The sequence below is a fragment of the Heloderma suspectum genome, chromosome 6 (genome assembly GCF_057233095.1).
Source record: "Heloderma suspectum isolate Gila_16-S chromosome 6, 16-S_ref, whole genome shotgun sequence".
In the NCBI taxonomy this organism is placed as follows: domain Eukaryota; kingdom Metazoa; phylum Chordata; class Lepidosauria; order Squamata; family Helodermatidae; genus Heloderma; species Heloderma suspectum.
Window position 1 is genome coordinate 106,181,863 of NC_139463.1, and position 18,211 is coordinate 106,200,073.

An 18,211-nucleotide genomic window follows, 5' to 3' on the forward strand; every position below is an offset into this window, starting at 1 on the left:
GTCCATCTATCTCAATACTGCCCTCTCTGACTAGCAAAGATGTGGGAGTGTTTCTCAAAGGTCTCCCCCTGCCATGAAACTTGAGGTCCTTTTAATTGGAGATGCTGGCAATTGAATGTGGACGCAAAAGATGAGCTCTGCTACTGAGCTAGGGCCCCTCACTGAGCTAGCCACAAGCAGACAATTCTACAGCATCACAGGTAGCACTTGCCTTCAGCCACCTCCAAGAGATGTCCTCCCAGGAGTCATTCTGGTCTCCCCTGAAAGCAGCCTAATGATCTGCCAATCCATGACCACTTCTGTCCAGATGTTTTCTCCAGATTTTGACTATCAGGTGCAGATGCTACAGCATGAGACCCATGTCTACAGGCCACAGCTACCAAAGTAATCAATTCCTCCAATACATCTTGATATGGATAAGATATTTGGATGACATCTTCATTATTTGGAGGGAATCTTAAGAGGATGTTTAAAAAGAATTTAGGCACTATGTACGTAATAGAATGAAATTCTGTACAATGTACAGCTCCAGTTGTTACGGCCTGATGATGAGGACAAGATGCTTGCAATAATGCGGCCGACCACATGGCAGTTGCCGCTATAACACTATTCTTTATCCTGGTACCCTTTTTGCTCATCTTCTTGTCCTATTTCCTCATCATCTCCACCATCCTAATGATGCCTGTGGCCAGGAACAGACACAAAGCATTCTTTACTTGCTCTTCGCATCTCATTGTTGTCTCTCTTTTCTATGGAACTGTCACTTTCACCTACATTCCACCCAAATCGGTCTGTTCCCTGGAGAGTGACAGGATTCTTTCCCTCATCTACATGGTAGTGACACCAACATCTAACCCAATAATATAGAGCCTGAGGAATAACAAGATTAAAGCTGCTTTCAAGAAATCGTTAGGAAGGAAACAAATCTTTCTTAGATAATTATCCAGCTGTAAAAGACCAGCTTTCTCCCTTTGTCACATGTAAAAGTACCCCAATTTACTGTTGTAACACCAAATGCAAAGTTGCACACCCTTTTTGGCCATGACGGCTGCATTCCGTGTCAGCTGTTGGGGACCGGGACCATCTGGATGCCCCCTCAGTGTACACGGATGGGGAGGTTTCGATCCCTGCTCACTGAGATCTAAGAATCTCTGGGGGATGGGAGAGGCAAAAGCCTTTCCCAGCCGCAAATATCCCACCTCCAACCCTGACAGCACCACTCAGCGCTCAGAGACTCCCAGCTATACATTGTTTTTAGATATATGTTGTCTGCGTGTGTGATGTCTGCTTATATGTTTTATGTAAATGGTTTCACACTTTGTGTAATGTATGTCTAATGGTTTTTCATCTTTGTGACCTGCCCAGCAACCTTTGGCTATGGGGCAGTACATCAATATAATAAACGAGGGGAAATGGAAAAGGGCCCTCTGGCAGTGGCTACCACAGCACCTCAAGGGGATGCTCTGGCCTCCAGCTTTCACAGGGATTCCTGAGCGCTGCTCCGACAGAATCCTAACGGAAGGGGAAGCAGCGATGCTCCATATCATTGCCAATTGTCAGGGGCTGATGAGGAGAATCCTTAGCAGTACAGCCTCCATGCTAGGCAGGGTTGGCTGGAGAAATTGGCAGCAGCAGCTAAATCAGCAGCAAATTGGACCGTTCACCCCTCTCATCTCACATGACTGGCATCTTTATGGCCACCATTTACATGAAATACCTTTTGCACAGAACAAGGAGCCACCATTGTTACTTGAAATGGTGGCTCACCAAGGGGACGGGCAATCCCGCGGAGCTCTCCAGGTGTGCACCAGGATGTCGGGAAGTACTAATTCCCCTCTACTCAGCACTGGTTAGGCCTCATCTGGAGTACTGTGTCCAGTTCTGGGCACCACACTTGAAGAAGGATGACTGTAAGAGCAATACGGCAGTGGAACCAATTCCCTAGGGAGGTGGTGGGCTCTCCCACACTGGAGGCCTTCAAGACGAGGCTGGACAGCCATCTGTCAGGGATGCTCTGACTTGGATTCTTGCATTGAGCAGGGGGTTGGACTCGATGGCCTCGTAGGCCCCTTCCAACCCTACTATTCTATGATTCTATGATTCTATGTCCAGTCATGAGCGGGGCAGGCAGTGGCTCACCGACCCCAGTCCAGCAGGCCAAGCGGGATGGAATCTACCAGACTCCGCCCCCCTACTGGACACCTGCAACATCCCAAAACGTGAGACTTTTATTTTATCATTTTTATAAAATGCTTTCTTTTCCTTTATTTCCCCCCACTTTAAAGCATCAGTTTGTGCAAAGTTCAACTCTACCACCATGTCCACCCCGGGCACCCATGAATACCAGTGATAGTATTAAGGATGAGCTACTGGAGACACCTTTGTTTACTGAATGTAGCACCACTTTCCCCATTTTCGTACTAATCCTAACTTGCTAAGTGGGATCTCCAACGCCCCTCCCCACGTACACACACCTTTTACCAATTGCTTGTTTTGTTTTTTTGCTAAATTAGTATCTTCTGTATAATAGTCACATGCAAGAGTGCACATGAAAGCTCGTAACAACCTTTTCTGTGTTTCTACTTGTTCTCCACATTGTGACATTTCAGCCAAGGCTGCATCCCCCCACCCTGCACACAGTCCCCTCTTTCCATTCTGGAAATGGACAGACTGCTGGATGGGATCAAATGTTTGCAACATGTTTTGCAAGGAGATGAAAACATACGCCGGTTCTCTGATGAAACATTTCGTTCAGAGTCTTGACATAAATGTGTAAGAAAATATTCACAGGACCTGTTTTTCATAGCTCTCATTGTATGGTTTAAAGAGGAATGGTCAGAGCCCTTCCGCAGTTTATTGAGCTGTTTCAGTGCCTTTTGCAAGGCCAGTTTTGGTGACCAGCAGCCACAGTTGCTTCACGTCCTCAGCAACCTACGGTCACCCTGGCCTCAGCTCCTTCCCGAAGACCATCTCTCTGGAATCTTCTACTCCTTGCTCTCAGACCTTCTCCATCTTTTGCCTCAAGTGACCTTTGTTCCTGGGTTGGCTCTTTTGTCTTCCCTACTGCCACTGCCACTTCTCTAGGTTCTCTTCAGGTGCCTCGTAACCATTCCAAGCCTAGGGAAGTACGAATGTCTTACCTCTGGGTCCACTGGGGGGTCCGCGGGCGAGGAAGGCTATCTAGTCCTCCCCCCAGAATCCTCCCCAGCCAGCTCCACTCTGCAGCGAGTCCACAGAGCTGCTGGCCGGGGCCGGCCACTGCCAGACTTCCAGCTGCGGCCAGTCTTCGGACGCATATGGCATCCAGCGTAGCAGACACCATTGGTGCCCCTATCTTTTACTGTGATGGGCTACATAAATCTTTACGTAGCCTATCATGGCAAAAGGCAGGGACACAAATGGCATCCGCTACACTGGACGCCATTTGCATCCGAAGACAAGCAGGGGAGGCTGGCGGAGGGCAGCAGATGGTGGCAGCCGGCCGGCAGCAGGTAGGATCCAGCCAGTGCGGATTCCCCTGGGTGGCGGAGGTGATTCTTTCATTCCGCTGCAGACTCCAGGGGCCAGATTCTAAGAATCCAGCCTCACTGGAGTCCATGGCGGAATTCTCTGCCATCCCTATCCAAGCCTCTTCTTGAGACCCTAGCCTATCGCGTGAAAAACCCAAATGCAAATGGCGTAGCAGATGCCATTTGCGGCCATAAAGCCCTTTGTTTAAGCTAAATGCAGTCATTTATGGCTGCATTTAGCTTAACTGAAGACCTTTACAGCCACAAATGGCATCTGCTACACCATTTGCTTCCAGAGTCACTCAGCCTCAGCCAGCGGTATGGCAATGGCGGCCGTATCGCTGGTGCTACGGAGCTGGCCGGCGAGGAGGATCTGGCTCTGTGCAGGTGTGGAGGGAGGCAGAGGTAGGTCAAGCTGTTCTGCCACGGACTCCAGAGACTGGATTCAAAAGAATCCAGCCTCAATGGAGTCCGTGGTGGAATTCTCAGGCATCCCTACAAGTGCAGCATAAAAACAATATAAAAAATTAAAGATTAAAACTACAATACAAAGTACAACCAGAACTAAACCTCGCAGCAATGCAGAGCTTTAAAATACAGAAACAAATTTAAAACAGCAGAGCTAAGAGACTAGAATACTACAATGTGAACATTCTTGGGAAAAGAAACTGCTCTTCACCAGGTTCCGGAGTGGGTACAACATAGGTGCCAGGTGAACCTCCCTGTGGAGCTCATTCCACAACCCGGTGGATGTGTGTCGTGTGTGACAGTGACTGAGCATGTTATGGGTGTGAATGGAGGCTTTCAGCACAAAAAGGGTGTTTGCATGTATGACTGGGTGTGTCTTATGCATGGATGCTAATCAATGTACATGTCTGTAGGAGAGACTGTTGGTGGCCCCACCCACATGAGCTTTCTCCCCACCCACCTAAAGCAGACGGCCCCACTATCTCTGGCATGTGCCCCCTGGAAGGGTTTCTTGAAGAAAATGCAGACCTGGGGCCAACTATATCCTGAAACTAATTTCTACATTACCTACATTACCTATGGATGCATTTGCAGCTTTAACAAGGCAATGGGAGTAGAACTGATATCATCCACTACCAACAGCACAATTGCAGCAGGATGTTAGAAGCTGCTTTGATGACATAATGAGTCTGAACAGTGGTTAGGTACATTGGAGGAATCCATCCTGGGGAGGGAGGGGGAGTTTGTTTGGCAACTCGAACTCATGGATTTCAGCTCACTTCCGCATGAACTGGTCTGCCTTGATCAGTGTCACGTCGGGCCAGTTTGTGAATTTTCTGGTGTTTTTTCTTGTCAATAGAAAGTTGTGAAAATTGTGGCTGTAATTTGCATACTTTGTTGAAATTCCATCCCTAACCCGCTTAATTTGGACAAGTTATGGCCGCAATGTGTGTGACTCAAACGAATTCCGGCTGTAGTATGTACAAATTATGCAAATTGTGACTGCAATTTGTGCAACTTTCTACTGGTGAGAAGAAGAAAACTGTAAGAAGTTCCTCGATTGCGGGAAAAAAACCATAGCTCAGCTCACCAATGCAAGTCGAGTGGGGATGCCCTGGGCCCCCAAAGGCCATATTTTCAGACATCCCTCCCAGGCAGTCCATCCAGCTCAGTCCCACCTATTCTCACTCTCAGGAGATTCTCAGACAGGGTCCTCTTGTCATTTAACTACCAGAGATCCTTCAAACAGACGTGGCTTGGAAGTCAACCCAGTGGACTCATACTTCCAAAACAGATGCTCTGTCAAGGGGCAATGGCGCCAAATGGCTTCACTGCAGTAACACCGGTACCACCACCACCACCACCACCACTGTTCCTTGCCATTCAGAAAAGACTGACACAGCTGGAAGAGATGCATTAATCAATGCAAAACTGCATGTCAGTGCATTAAAAAGCTTCCAGGTCAACCTTGATGACAAGTCTGCGCCATTTCTACTTTGAGCTGGCCAAAGACGGCCTACACTTCATGCCACCCTGATGGTCAGCCTGGAGAACTAGGAAGATGGTCACAGAACAGTGAAAAAGATGGAAAATTGTAACACTGATAGTGTAGCAGATTTCTAGACAAGTCTCCATATATATCCTGAATTCCCTGCAATTCCACAATGGCCCACGAAGTCTGATGACTCTCATTTCCCAATAACGCATGGCCAATCAAAATCAAATGAGGAAACAAGGGAGTCCTTCCACAAGAGTTACACCAGGGAGAGGAAAGGCAGAAGAGAAGAAATATTCACAAGAGTGAAGTGATACAATTCCATTTCTTGCTAACAGCAGTCTCCAGGTTTCTCTCTGTATGACAGAGTAGCCTTTGGGAAAGAAACGCAACTCAATAACCAAGCAACAAACACCAAGATACAGAAGAAATTCATTGCCCCCATAAAAAGTCGGAGGCTGCAACTCACAGTTTGGGTGTAGCCTACGATTCTCCTGTGGCCTTTGCCTGATATGGTTGCTGTTGTTGCTGTTTATCACTGTTGTTGCTGCTGGTTTTACTGTTGGTTGGTATTGATGTTTGTATTAGGATTTTTATGGTTGGTTTTTATTGCATCTTTATGGTGTTTATGTTCTTATCATTTTTATATCTTAACGGTTTTATATGTTTTATTGCAGTAAGCCACCTTGGGAGGGCTTCTGCCGTGAAAGGCAGCTAAGAAATATTTCTAAAAATAATAATAGTAACAACAACAACAACAACAACAATTCTGCCCTAAATCATGATGACAGGGTTTCAAGAGTGGACAGTAGTGCATTTGCATAACTAAAGCTGAAGCCCCAAGTGTGCCCATTCCTGAGCATGCGAAATCTCGCTATGGTGACACGTGCATTAGAAAAATTGCACTTGCATAAGTGAAATGCACCTGATGGTGGACTGACTTTGAAAAGTGTTCAGAAACTTCAGCTCCCTAAAAACACTGCAGTCAAACAACTAGGTGGAGCATTTATCAGGAGCATGTGACTCCTGGAACACGGACTACCAGTCTGTTTCTGTCCACAATTCATAGAGCTGTGTCTTACCTACATTATTTGGGATAAGAGTATTTGAAAGACCACATACTCCCAGATGAACATGGCCAAGTTTTAATCCACTACCATTCTGAGGAATGACATCACTTCCCCTCTCAATTCTAACCATTCTTTTTCCTTTCTAATTGCTCTCTGGTGTTCAGCTCAGGCCTCAGCAAAATAATGTAGCATTTGGGAAGAAAAATACAACCCAATAAGCCAGAACTAGAGGCCAAAATGGAGAAGACCTCTACAGCCACCATGAATTTCCCCTTGATGCTCAGGTAGGTTGGAGCAAAAGACACCCAGACACTGCAGAACACCAACATGCTGAAAGTGATCAGCTTGGCTTCATTGAAATTATCCGGCAACTTCCTGGCAAAGAAAGCCACTGAGAAGCTGACGGTGGCCAAAAGGCCCATGTAGCCCAGGACAAGGTAGAACATGAGGGCTGAGCCGTCATTGCATTGAACTGTGATGGTGTCAAGCTGGGAGTGCGTGTCAAACTCAGGGAAGGGCGGAGAAGTTGCCAGCCACACAGCACAGATGCCAGTTTGCGTCAGAGAAGAGGGAAAGATGACTGATCCTGCCAGTCTCTTCCCCACCCATTTCCTCATCCTGTTCCCAGGCTTGGTGGCCATGAAGGCCAAAACCACGGTGATGGTCTTTGCCAACACACAAGCAACGGAGATGGAGAAGACGACGCCAAACACTGTTTGTCTCAGGAAGCAGGTCACCTTCCCAGGCCAGCCAAAGAATAAGGAGGAGCAGAGAATGCAGAGTAGCAGAGAGGAGAGCAGGCCACAGATGATGTTCCAATTGTTGGCTTTGACGATGGGGGTGTTCCAATGCAGACTGAAGCTCCCAGTCACAGCAACTGTGATCACAGTCTGAGAGGAGAAGAGCTAAGGATGCCAGAACCACTCCCAAGGCCTCCTCATAAGATAGGTAGCTTATTTCCTTCGGAATACATTGGTCCTGGTTCTTGTTTGGATACTGATCTTCAGGGCATATCTCATATTGCTCTGCATCTGAAAGTAAGAAGCGATGCCTCAGTATTTCCAAAATACACTAAAGTGGTCGCTTTCATCGAATGTAATATTGTAGCAAACAAAACTATTACACAGCTTCCTCTTTTTTAGGCATCCATGCTCTCTTTTTTTTTTGTCATCTGTGTGAGGGAATGAATTCATATACTTGCTGATGGACAAAGCTGCCAGGACTTACATTAAACCTGAATTTAAACTTTTTGTGTTATTTTCCAGGTCACTCTGGATCCCTTCACTTACCCATCTGGATGGAAATCCTCCCTTGGGGGCACTCAGTGCAATCATAGCAACACGCTTGCTTCCCCTCCTGGACGGACATGCTCTGGCCAGGGTGGCAGCTCTCAGCACAAGTGGAACTGGGCAGCAACTAATAGTAACCACAAGGAAGAACAGATCTGTTGGAACTGGCTGTAAAAAAGCTTCTGAGGTATTCACTGGCATTCAACGAAGGGGAGAGAGCAGTTCCAAAGGAGGAAACCCCAACTGTTTTAGTTCTTTGTTCTTTGTTGAAGACAATGGGGGCCCAGAACCCCTAGCTATTGTCACCCAAAGAACCATCTCAGCAACAACACCAACCAGATGGCCTCAGCTTCTTTCTACCCTCTTGCAAATATTCACTCTTGGCTTTCAGGTGATCTTTTAACGCTCTGCTGTAATGTGCAGTTTCAACTAGGGATGTACGAAAGTCACTTACCTTTTTACGAAATTGATTCAAGGTGGGGGGGAGGCGCTCCGTCCCTCCCCCCGAAATTCTGGCCGTGGGGGAGGCACTCCGTCCTCCCTCCCCGAATTCTGGCAGGCCGGGTCCGCAAATGGTGGCGGCCGTAGCCGCCGCCGTTTGCATCCCTGCAGTCAGCCGTGATAGGCTACGTAAATGTTTATGTAGCCTATCATGGCTGATTTAAAAGAAAAAAAAAATAACCACGTGTACGCAAATGCATTCCTTATTTTGCATTTGCATTCCTTACATCTTAGTCTATGTAAACATTTACGTAGACTAAGATGATGAAAATAAGGGGAACGCAAATAGTGTAGATGCTACGCTACTTGCGTTCCCCTTATTTTCGCCGTCTTAGTTTATGTAAATGTTTACGTAGACTAAGACGGCGAAAATAAGGGGAACACAAATAGCGTAGATGCTACGCTATTTGCGTTCCCCTTATTTTCACCGTCTTAGTCTACGTAAATGTTTACGTAGACTAAGATGTGTCAAAATAAGGAACGCAAAAATAAGATGTGTCAAAATAAGGAACCCTTTGCATACGCACATGTTTTTTCTTTTTCTTTAAAATCAGCCGTGATAGGCTATGTAAATTTTTACATAGCCTATCACGGTATTTTTTAAAAATCTAGCCGTCATATGCTACGTAAATCTTTACGTAGCCTATCACGTTTTTGGGGTTTTTTTTTACTGGAAATGGTGGCGGCAGCCAGTCGGAAGACTGGCTGCCACAGCCGCCGCCGAACTGCTGCCAGAGCCGCCGCCGCCAGGAAGATTCACCCAAGGTAAGTCCTGTCCCGGGTGGGGGTTGGGGGGGGCAGACCATTTCGCCACCGATTTCAGGGGGCCAAATGCACTGGCATTCGGCCTCCCCGAGATTCGTGGTGAAATTCTCTGACATTCCTAGTTTCAACACATGTATACAGTTGGGCAGATTTGGTCTTGTTCTGGGGATATTGTGACGTAGGATTTCTATATCGACCTTGATCATGGATCGGCATGTAATATGTCCTATGCCATTTCCCCAGCAAAAAGTACCATCAAGAATACAAATGAATGCACTCACAGAACTTTTAGATTGAATTATCTGCGATGTATTTTCATCTTTTACATCAAAATCTGAAGCTGTCTGTTCAAAATTGAAATAAGAATAAAGAATACAGAATACAGAATACAAAATACAAAGTTAGTGCAAGCAAAACATATTTTAAAATGCTTTTTCAAGTCTACTTTCAGGAGAACTGGAAGCAAAAGTCATTTCAAAAAGCTTTCGAAGAATCATTTCAGGAGCATTGCCTTTCTAAAGATGAAGTGTTTTACCCAATGACATGTCTGAGCTTGTAGCAAAAAGGAACAGAGACATCAATGAGGCCTATGTTTTGTCATGAAGTTCCTTTTTCTCTCTCTCTATTCCTAGGATTTCTTAGAAAAACCTTATGTAATACCTTTATCCAGAACAGAATTTCTTTTATAATTACTGATTATTTTCCCCCAAATCCCAGCTGCGGTTTTGGGAAGTAATATTTTATTTCTTTTCTTTTTTCAGCTCTGCTGAGAACACATTTCTGTATGTTCCAGACAGGATACCATCTACCCAGGTTTCCTGCACTGGACTATTTTCATCTTGAGCAGTTTTGCAGTTCTTTGTCCTCTCCACCATATTTTAGATTCAGTTTAGGGCATCACAAGCCGAACATGTGAACAATAGTCAGTGAACAAGTATCCTTTTCCACGATGTTCTTATCTGATTCACATTCTTCCTGGAGTTGGCGGGAAACCTTGTATTTCCTGAGCTTAGTTCGGAAATGGTTTTAGCTTTATTTTTCTTGGTCTGCAAGTTCAGAGGTCAGTGAGAAATAACAAATGCTTCTGTTAGAATCCCATGCTACAATCATTCAAACTTCATATGATACTCCATTTTAAAATATCAGTTGCTACTTATGACAAATTAAAATTTGTGTGAGAGATAAGTTTATGAGAGAGGAAGAGACCAAAATCTTCTAGGAGAAATATTTACAAGGTAACCACTTAGGAAGCTTGGTGCAGAGTCTTACAGAGACTTCTGGGGCAAATATTTGTCACAACACAAAGGTCCTGAGACAAGCACCAATGGTCGCCATCTTTGATACCAAGGATATGTGGAACCTGGAAAGCAATGTTTGTTTGTTTGTTTATTTATTTATTATTGCATTTATATCCCGCCTTTATTCCTCTTGCAAGGAACCCAAGGTGGCTTACATTATCCTCCTCCTCTCCATTTTATCCTCACAACAACAACCCTGTGAGGTAGGTTGGGCTGAGAGTGTGTGACTGGCCCAAAGTCACCCAGTGAGCTTCCATTTCTATTAGGGATGTCAGAATTTCGCCACGAATCTCAGGGAGGCCGAATGCCAGCGCATTCGGCCCCCCGAAATCGGTGGTGAAACGGTCTGCCCCCCCGCCCCCCCCCCAGGATGGGACTTACCTTTGGCGAACCTCCCTGGCGGTGGCGGCTCCAGCAGCAGTTCGGCAGCGGTTCGGCGGCGGCGGCGGCCGGTCTTTCGACTGGCTGCCGCCGCTGCCATTTCCAGAAAAAACACACACACACACACAAAAACATGATAGGCTACGTAAAGATTTACGTAGCCTATCATGGCTAGATTTTCAAAAAATATCGTGCTAGGCTACGTAAATGTTTACATAGCCTACCACGGTTGAGTGGAAAAAAAAAAAGTGCATATGCAAATGGCGGCGCCCATGGGAGCTGCCATTTGCGTTCCTTATTTTGGCACGTGTAGTCTATGTAAACATTTACGTAGACTACGGCGAAAATAAGGGGAACGCAAATAGCGTAGCATCTACGCTATTTGCGTTCCCCTACTTTCGCCGTAGTCTATGAAAATGTTTACATAGACTACCCGTGCCAAAATAAGGAACGTAAATGGTGGCACCCATTTGCGTTTTTTTTTGCAGTCAGCCGTGATAGGCTACCTAAACATTTACGTAGCCTATCACGGCTGACTGCAGGGATGCAAACGGCGGCGGCTATGGCCGCCACCATTTGCGTTCCTGGCCAGCTGGGATTCACGGCAGGAGGGATGGGGCACCTCCCCCCCGGCCAGAATTTCGGGGGGGGAGGGACGGGACACCTCCCCCCCACCGCGAAGCAAATTTCGGTTCAGGTAAGTGACTTTCGTACATCCCTATTTTCTATTCATGTGTATGAAAGAATGGATGAACCAATTTTTCTCTACTTTATTAACAGCAGCAAAGCTGATGGTTGCTAAAAATTGGAAGATTCAGAACTGTCTACTCACAGGGAATGGATGAACTAGGTGTGTCAATTGGCATAATTGTTAAACTGGGTGGAATTAAGGGATGGTATTCTGATCAATCGTACATTTGGTATAAATACATGCATACATGATATACATACATGAATACATACATGAAGATTAAAAAGTGGGGTACTTTTATTGATTCCTGAAGGACAAAGCATCATGTCAAAATTAATATGTTCTGTATCCATGCTTCAGTATCCCATTATTCAAAGTTTCATTTAATTTAAATATATCCTCATATAATTTCAGAAGTGAATATGATGTTCTATAGAATTTTGTAGATAATTTCATTCTGCCTTTTTTTAAAGTTAAAATAAAAAAAATTGCAAAAGAGAAAAATAATGGGACAAATCATGGCCAATGTTATCTCTAATGGTACACAGATGAGTCTTAAGCTGTAAATTCAGTCAAGCTGAAGGGGTAGAAAGAACAAAGGGCCAATGTGGGGCAGAAGGGACGCAAAGCCTATCAGGCCTTGAAGGCTACCAGTCTGGAATGCATCGAGAAAGAAGCAGTTATTCCTGTCTGTTTTTTCTCTCCACCGCAAACAGCATGCTAGGAAGTTTCTTCAAGGCATCCAGAGTGCATTTAGCCCACTTGCAGTAAATGTATCTCCATCATATCTGGATACCTTAGCTGCAGTGGGGAGTGGCAGCATTTTGGTGCTGGTCCCCCAGCTCCAAAATGCCATTCCAAGGCAAGTCCACAAGGCACCCACATTGTTGCCTCTTCAACTCCAGGCTAAGACATTTCTATTCTTCTGCTCTTTCAAATCCTTTTTGCATTTCGAGTGCTTCAGATGCCTCCATCTGTCCAAAGCCCTGCCAGCCAGAGCCTAGCACAGCAGGAGCAATGATGGAGAGGGGAGAGGTTTCTACAATCACAGGGAGTAGTGAAAGAGCAATCCTATATGCTCCTCTGAGTTCAGTGTGACTTTTTTCCCAGGTAATGTGTACTCAGCCAAATAGAGGTTTATGAGAAGAGCTGGAGGGCATCCAGTGTGAAGCTGAATAGGAAAGTACCAGGGGAAAGGGGTTATTTGCACTCAAAAAAACCTGCGCCAGAGATTAGTGATAGTGACATCATCTTAATTGTCATCTTAAACACCTACGTTCTCTGAATGATTATCTCACTCAGTATACTTGTCTATTTTTTTTCTCCACTGCAAAAGTCCTACTAGGAACTTTCTTCAAGATGTCTGGAGTGCATTTAGGCTAGCTGCAGTAAATTGATCTCCATTGTATCTGGATACCTTAGCTGCAGTCATCTATGCCCTGATATGCTCCTGTGTGGATTAATGTAACAATCTGTACTTGGGGCTGCCTTTGAAGATTGACTGGAAATTTCAGCTGGTGCAAAATATAGCTGTAAGAATTGTAATTTTGCCAGGCATTATGATCATATTGCACAGTTCCTCTCTCACGTGCACTGGCCCCAAATTAGCATCTGGGCCCAATTCAAAGTGCAGGGCTTGCCCTGTGGCGCTTTCCATGTCTTGGAACCTTGGTTCCTGATAGGACACCTCCTCCCATATATGCCTACCTGAACTTTTAGACCATCCACGGCAACCCATTCTCCAAGTCCCCCCTTATTCTGATGCTTGGAGAGTGGAAGCAAGAGAAAGTCCTTTTTTCTAGGGTGGTCCCCAAGCTCCAGAATGCTCTCCCAAGGGAAGTCCACAGGGCACAGACATTGCTATCTCTTCAGCAGCTGGCATAGACATTTCTCTTCTCCTAGACTTTTAAAATATTTCCATGTTTTTGTGTGTGTTTAAGATCCCTCTGTCTATCCAAAGCCCTGCCTGCAAGAGCCTGGCACAGAGGGGGAATGAGGGGGCACTTCTGCAGTTGTGACCATGGAGGAACAGGTGCTGTGGTGCCTTCGGTGGCAACTTTGGCACAGTGTGGCAGGGGTGAGGAAGGCAGAAGGATCTGAAGTCAGATTCCTCCAGCTGAGGACCCAGGAGCTCCTTTGTCCTCAGGAGGGGGGATCCGACCTATCCAATAGTCCTTGGATACACTCTCCAAAGAAGCATAGGATTGCTCTGTGAGTTTCACTCACTTAGTCCCTACGATGTGCTTCATCTTTTATACCTGACAGTCATTTCACTTTCTATGTTAATGTTATATTTTATGATGTGTTGGTGTATTTATTCATTTTATATATTATTGGCCGTTTTCATTGGGAAATTATTATTTTTCATTTTTGGTCTTATTATATCCTGTACAATGCCTTGAGAAAATTATCAGGTATTTAATCAATTTAAACAAAAATAAATAAAAACTAGGCATGACTGCCATATTCTGATCAATTATCAACCACCCTGGATAGCAGTATCTGTAATGTGCTTTTAAAAATGCTGATGATACAGATGATGATGGTGAAAATAAGAAGAGTCATTCCCACCTGATTAAACGTAGTATTCCACACAATGGCACTTCCATTAATAGTGAACCCATTCTGTGTATTCCCCTCAGTCTCCATCCTCCCAACTTGGATTCTCTGGAAGGATTCATTGGGGAAGGAGACCAGGTTTATGAGCTCATATCCACCTGCCAGGTCCCCACTGTCATCAAAAAAAATTTCTTCCCCAGCACTGTTATTAAAGCAGATTCTTCTCAGAAAAGAGTGAAGCTGGATTGGAAGAAAAAAAGGTTTACAATGCATTGTTTGCTTATTCATTCAAAGAATTTCTCAACCACCCATCCTCCTTCCAGGTAGCTGGGTGGTCAGCCACTTCGGAAATGGCTAATGGTATTTCCTTGGAATTTGCCAGATTGTGATATTTGGGGTGCTTACTGAGGAAATTTTTATCATTCAATCATACTGCCTCCCTAACAGAATGTTACATGGGGTGCTTACAAAGTTGCTTTCCATTTGTAACCCTCCCATGTCTTCCCACTGCTTTTGCCAACCTATTTGTTACCCTCTGATAAACAAGGAAACATGGAATAGTTTGACAGCATCTGTAATTGGCAGTGCTGGGAGCCCTTCATCTGGAAGCACCCTTAGACTTCAAATATCTCTTTTCCAAAGTATCAGTACAACCAAACATGAATTTCCAGGAGCCTGGAACTTCCAAATGTTAAATAATGCTCCATAGGAAATGAGATCGAAGATGACAATTGAAATAAGTATTACTGCAGTGAAGTGTTTCCAGGACTTCACCAATCTGATATATTCCTGAGCTATAGCTCCTCCCAGTGACAGCAGCAGGGTCACCAGGGAAAAGCTCCAGTACCCATTTTTCCATGCCAGTACTCAGACTCACAACATAGAAAGTGATGATATAGAAATGAGGGCTTCTGCATCTGAACATGTGCAAAGTGTTCTTAAAACAGGAGCCATCACAGTCATCTCACTGGGGAGTAGACTGAAAGGCTACAGTGTTAGGGAATATTGGCTTTCAAAGCAAATCAGACCAGCACCAAGGCACTCCAAAGCAAAGCGGGTCACCAGTGAAGCGCCTCAGTCTGCCTTGGAGATTAGGAGCTATTCTGATACATTTTGAAGCCCAGACAGCCCATCTCCAAAATTTATCAGCTTGAGAAAGATCCGGGAGGGAGAGAGGAGGAGTAGGAGGGAGGGAAAGAGCTCTGGTGAATGGCAACTCTAGTTGCCAAAGTAGGGCTGACTCCTGGGCATAACCCAGGAGTCTCCAATTCACAACAGTGTGGAAGAGGGGGAGGAAATGCTAGATATATTGGAGAAAAAAGCCTGCTTTGGGTCATTATGACAGAGAGATCTGGTGGTAGTTGGAGAGAGCTCTGCAGTTATTTGGCTACAGCCACCACCATTTGCGTTCTTTATTTTGGGCCATCTTAGTCTACGTAAATAATTACGTAGACTAAGACAGCGAAAATAAGGGGAACGTAAATAGCGTCCACTACATAACTTATGTAGCCTATCACGTGGGTGTAAAACAAAAACAAAAACAAAAACCTGGAAATGGCGGCGGCGGCAGCCGATTGGAAGACCAGCCGCCACCGACGCTGCCAGAGCCGCTCACACCCGGACGATCCACCCCAGGTAAGTCTCATCCCGGGGGGATCTGCGGGGGTGGCAGGGGGGGTGGCAGGCCATTCCGCCACAGATTTCAGGGGCCAAATGCACTGGCATTCGGCCTCCCCGAGATCCGTGGCGGAATTCTCTGCCATCCCTATGACAGAGTAGCCTTTGGGAAAGGAACACAACTCAATAACCAAGCAACCAACACCAAGATGCGGAAGATCTCCATTGCCACCGTAAAAAGTCAGAGGCTGCAACTCACAGTTTGGGTGTAACCTACTATTTTCTAGGGATGTACGAAAATCACTTACCTTTCGTGGATTATGCTGATGGTGTGGGGGGAGGTGCTCCGTCCCTCCTCCCAGAATCCTCGAATCCTGCTTGGCCGGCTCCGCTCTGTGGTGGCTCCACAGAGCATCCGTCCAGGGCCGTCCGCAGCTGGATTTCTGGCCATGGACGGGCTGCTGCGGACGCAAATGGCGGCCGCTGTAGCAGCTGCCATTTGCGTCCATCTAGGCTTCTGTGATAGGCTACGTAAGTATTTACATAGCCTATCACGGCTAACCTCCCCCCCCAACCCCCCCCCAGCATACACAAATGGCAGCTGTGCCACGGAATCTGTCTGTGCCACGGAATCCTACGCAGAATGGCACCACGACGTCCTGCGGAGCCAGCAGTCATGTGGCTTTTTTTTTGTCATCCGCACAGAGTTGTGGAATTTTCGTAAATAAAAACGCAAGGTAGTATATTCCAATAACAAAATATGTAAGGTTTTTTTTTTAAAAAATGAATTGTGCTCACCACCTTGTTTGTGGGGGTTCTTTTTCAATTGAAATCCTCCATCTCTGTTTACTTTCAGCCAAAACATTTCCTCCTCCTAGGGGCTTCCCAAAAGAAGGCTGTCCTAGGTGTGCCTGAGTGATGCACTCTTGGTTTAAAGCAATACTGTTTTAAAGAAAGAAAAACCTTTTAAAATGACCGTGCTGGTCTGGAGCCCTGCATGAGGTATTATTCTCCCTTGTTGACGTTGTGAGGCTAAAATGGAGAGGAGAAGACTTACTTCTGAGTAAACATGCACAGAGATGGTTTTCCCTCTCCATTTTAGCCTCACAACGTCAACAACAAAGCTGGATGTGGAAATATAAAGCTTAGCAGGGAGAATAATACTGGTGCAAGGCTGCAGGACAGGCATGGTCATTTTAAAAGGTTTTTTCTTTCTTTAAAACTAGGGATGGTGGAGAATTTCTCCCCGAAACTTCGGGGGGCCGAGAGCCAACATGTTGGGCCCCCGAAGAAGTTTCGGGGAGAAATTCTCCACCCCCCCCACCCCCCGCACCCCCCCCCCCGGGATGGGACTTACCTTTCCCGAATGTCCCTCCTGGCGGCAGGTCCCGGCGGCGGTTCGTCGGGTCTTCGTCAGGGGTGGGAGCAGCAGCCAGTCCTTCGACCGGCTGCCGCCGCCCCCATTCCAATAAAAGTAAAAAAAAAAACAAAGCCCCCGTGATAGGCTACGTGACGATTAACGTAGCCTATCACGGCTAGATTTGCAAAGTCAGCTGTGATAGGCTACGTAAATCGTCACGTAGCCTATCACGGGTGACTTAAAAAAAAAAAAAAGCGCGTACGGCTAATGGCGGCCCCCATAGGGAGCCGCCATTCATGTTCCTTATTTGGTCGCTGTAGTCTATGTAAAGATTACGTAGACTACAGCGAAAATAAGGGCAAGGCTATTTGCGTTGCCCTTATTTTCACCGTAGTCTACGTAAAGATTTATGTAGACTACAGTGACCAAATACGGAACGCGAATGGCGGCTCCCTATGGGGGCCGCCATTTGCGTACGCGCTTTTTTTTTTTTTAAGTCACCCGTGATAGGCTACGTGACGATTTACGTAGCCTATCATGGCTGACTTTGCAGATCTAGCCATGATAGGCTACGTTAATCGTCACGTAGCCTATCACGGGGGCGTGTTTTTTTTTAACTTTTTATTTCGCGGCCGGGCGAGGCGAGACGCCTCCCCCCTGGCCTGAATTTTGGCCGGGCAAGGCTGGAAGCCTCCCCCCCCGGCCTGAACTTCGCGGGGAGAGCAGCGAAGAGCCTCCCCCCCACTGCAAAAAGCTGCGAGACCAGGTAAGTGGCTTTTGTGCACTCCTATTTAAAACAGCATTGCTTTAAACAAATAGTTTATGCCCCAGGCACACCGAAGACAGCCTTCTTTTGGGAAGACCCTACAAGGAAGAGGAGGTGTTTTTGTTGAAAGTAATTACTGCATGGCAGGGCAGGGGAAAAATACGTAAACAGTTACGAAAAATAGTGATCCTTACGGAAGTTATGCAGGCTCACGGAGACAGCTGAGTACAGGAATTATGTTTGTTGGGTATGTATTTATCTACATAATCCTCAGAGCAGAAAAAAAGAGGAGAATTCGGGGGGCTTGTGAACAGCAGAATGGAGTACTGGATGCAAACTGTGGAAGTCAAGAGGAATGGAAGGAACACAATTCATACATCCCTAGTGGATTGCACCCAATGGTGGACTGCCTTTGAAAAGTGTTGAGAAACTTCAGCTGCTC

General features: G+C 45.9%; 1 protein-coding gene across 1 annotated transcript; it reads right to left on the bottom strand.

Annotated features, from left to right (window-relative positions):
• Window positions 1-6,608: 6,608 nt before the first annotated feature.
• LOC146342303 (uncharacterized) lies at window positions 6,609-17,107 on the bottom strand. The gene is made up of 5 exons (XM_084808493.1): window positions 17,001-17,107; window positions 15,952-16,104; window positions 9,379-9,441; window positions 7,832-7,958; window positions 6,609-7,573 (listed from the first exon to the last, which is right to left on the bottom strand). Exons 4-5 carry the CDS (start codon window positions 7,908-7,910, stop codon window positions 7,050-7,052), a joined length of 603 nt encoding a protein of 200 aa, XP_084664619.1. The 5' UTR covers window positions 7,911-7,958; window positions 9,379-9,441; window positions 15,952-16,104; window positions 17,001-17,107; the 3' UTR covers window positions 6,609-7,049.
• Between the last annotated feature and the right edge of the window lie 1,104 nt (window positions 17,108-18,211).

What these genes read in the sequence shown, in the direction of transcription:
- LOC146342303 (XM_084808493.1), bottom strand. Translation starts at nt 7,910, where the DNA reads ATGTCCGTCCAGGAGGGGAAGCAAGCGTGTTGCTATGATTGCACTGAG. An exon ending in GAGGATTTCCATCCAGATGG is followed by an intron (nt 7,574 to 7,831) that starts GTAAGTGAAGGG and finishes TCTTACTTTCAG; the next exon opens with ATGCAGAGCAATATGAGATA.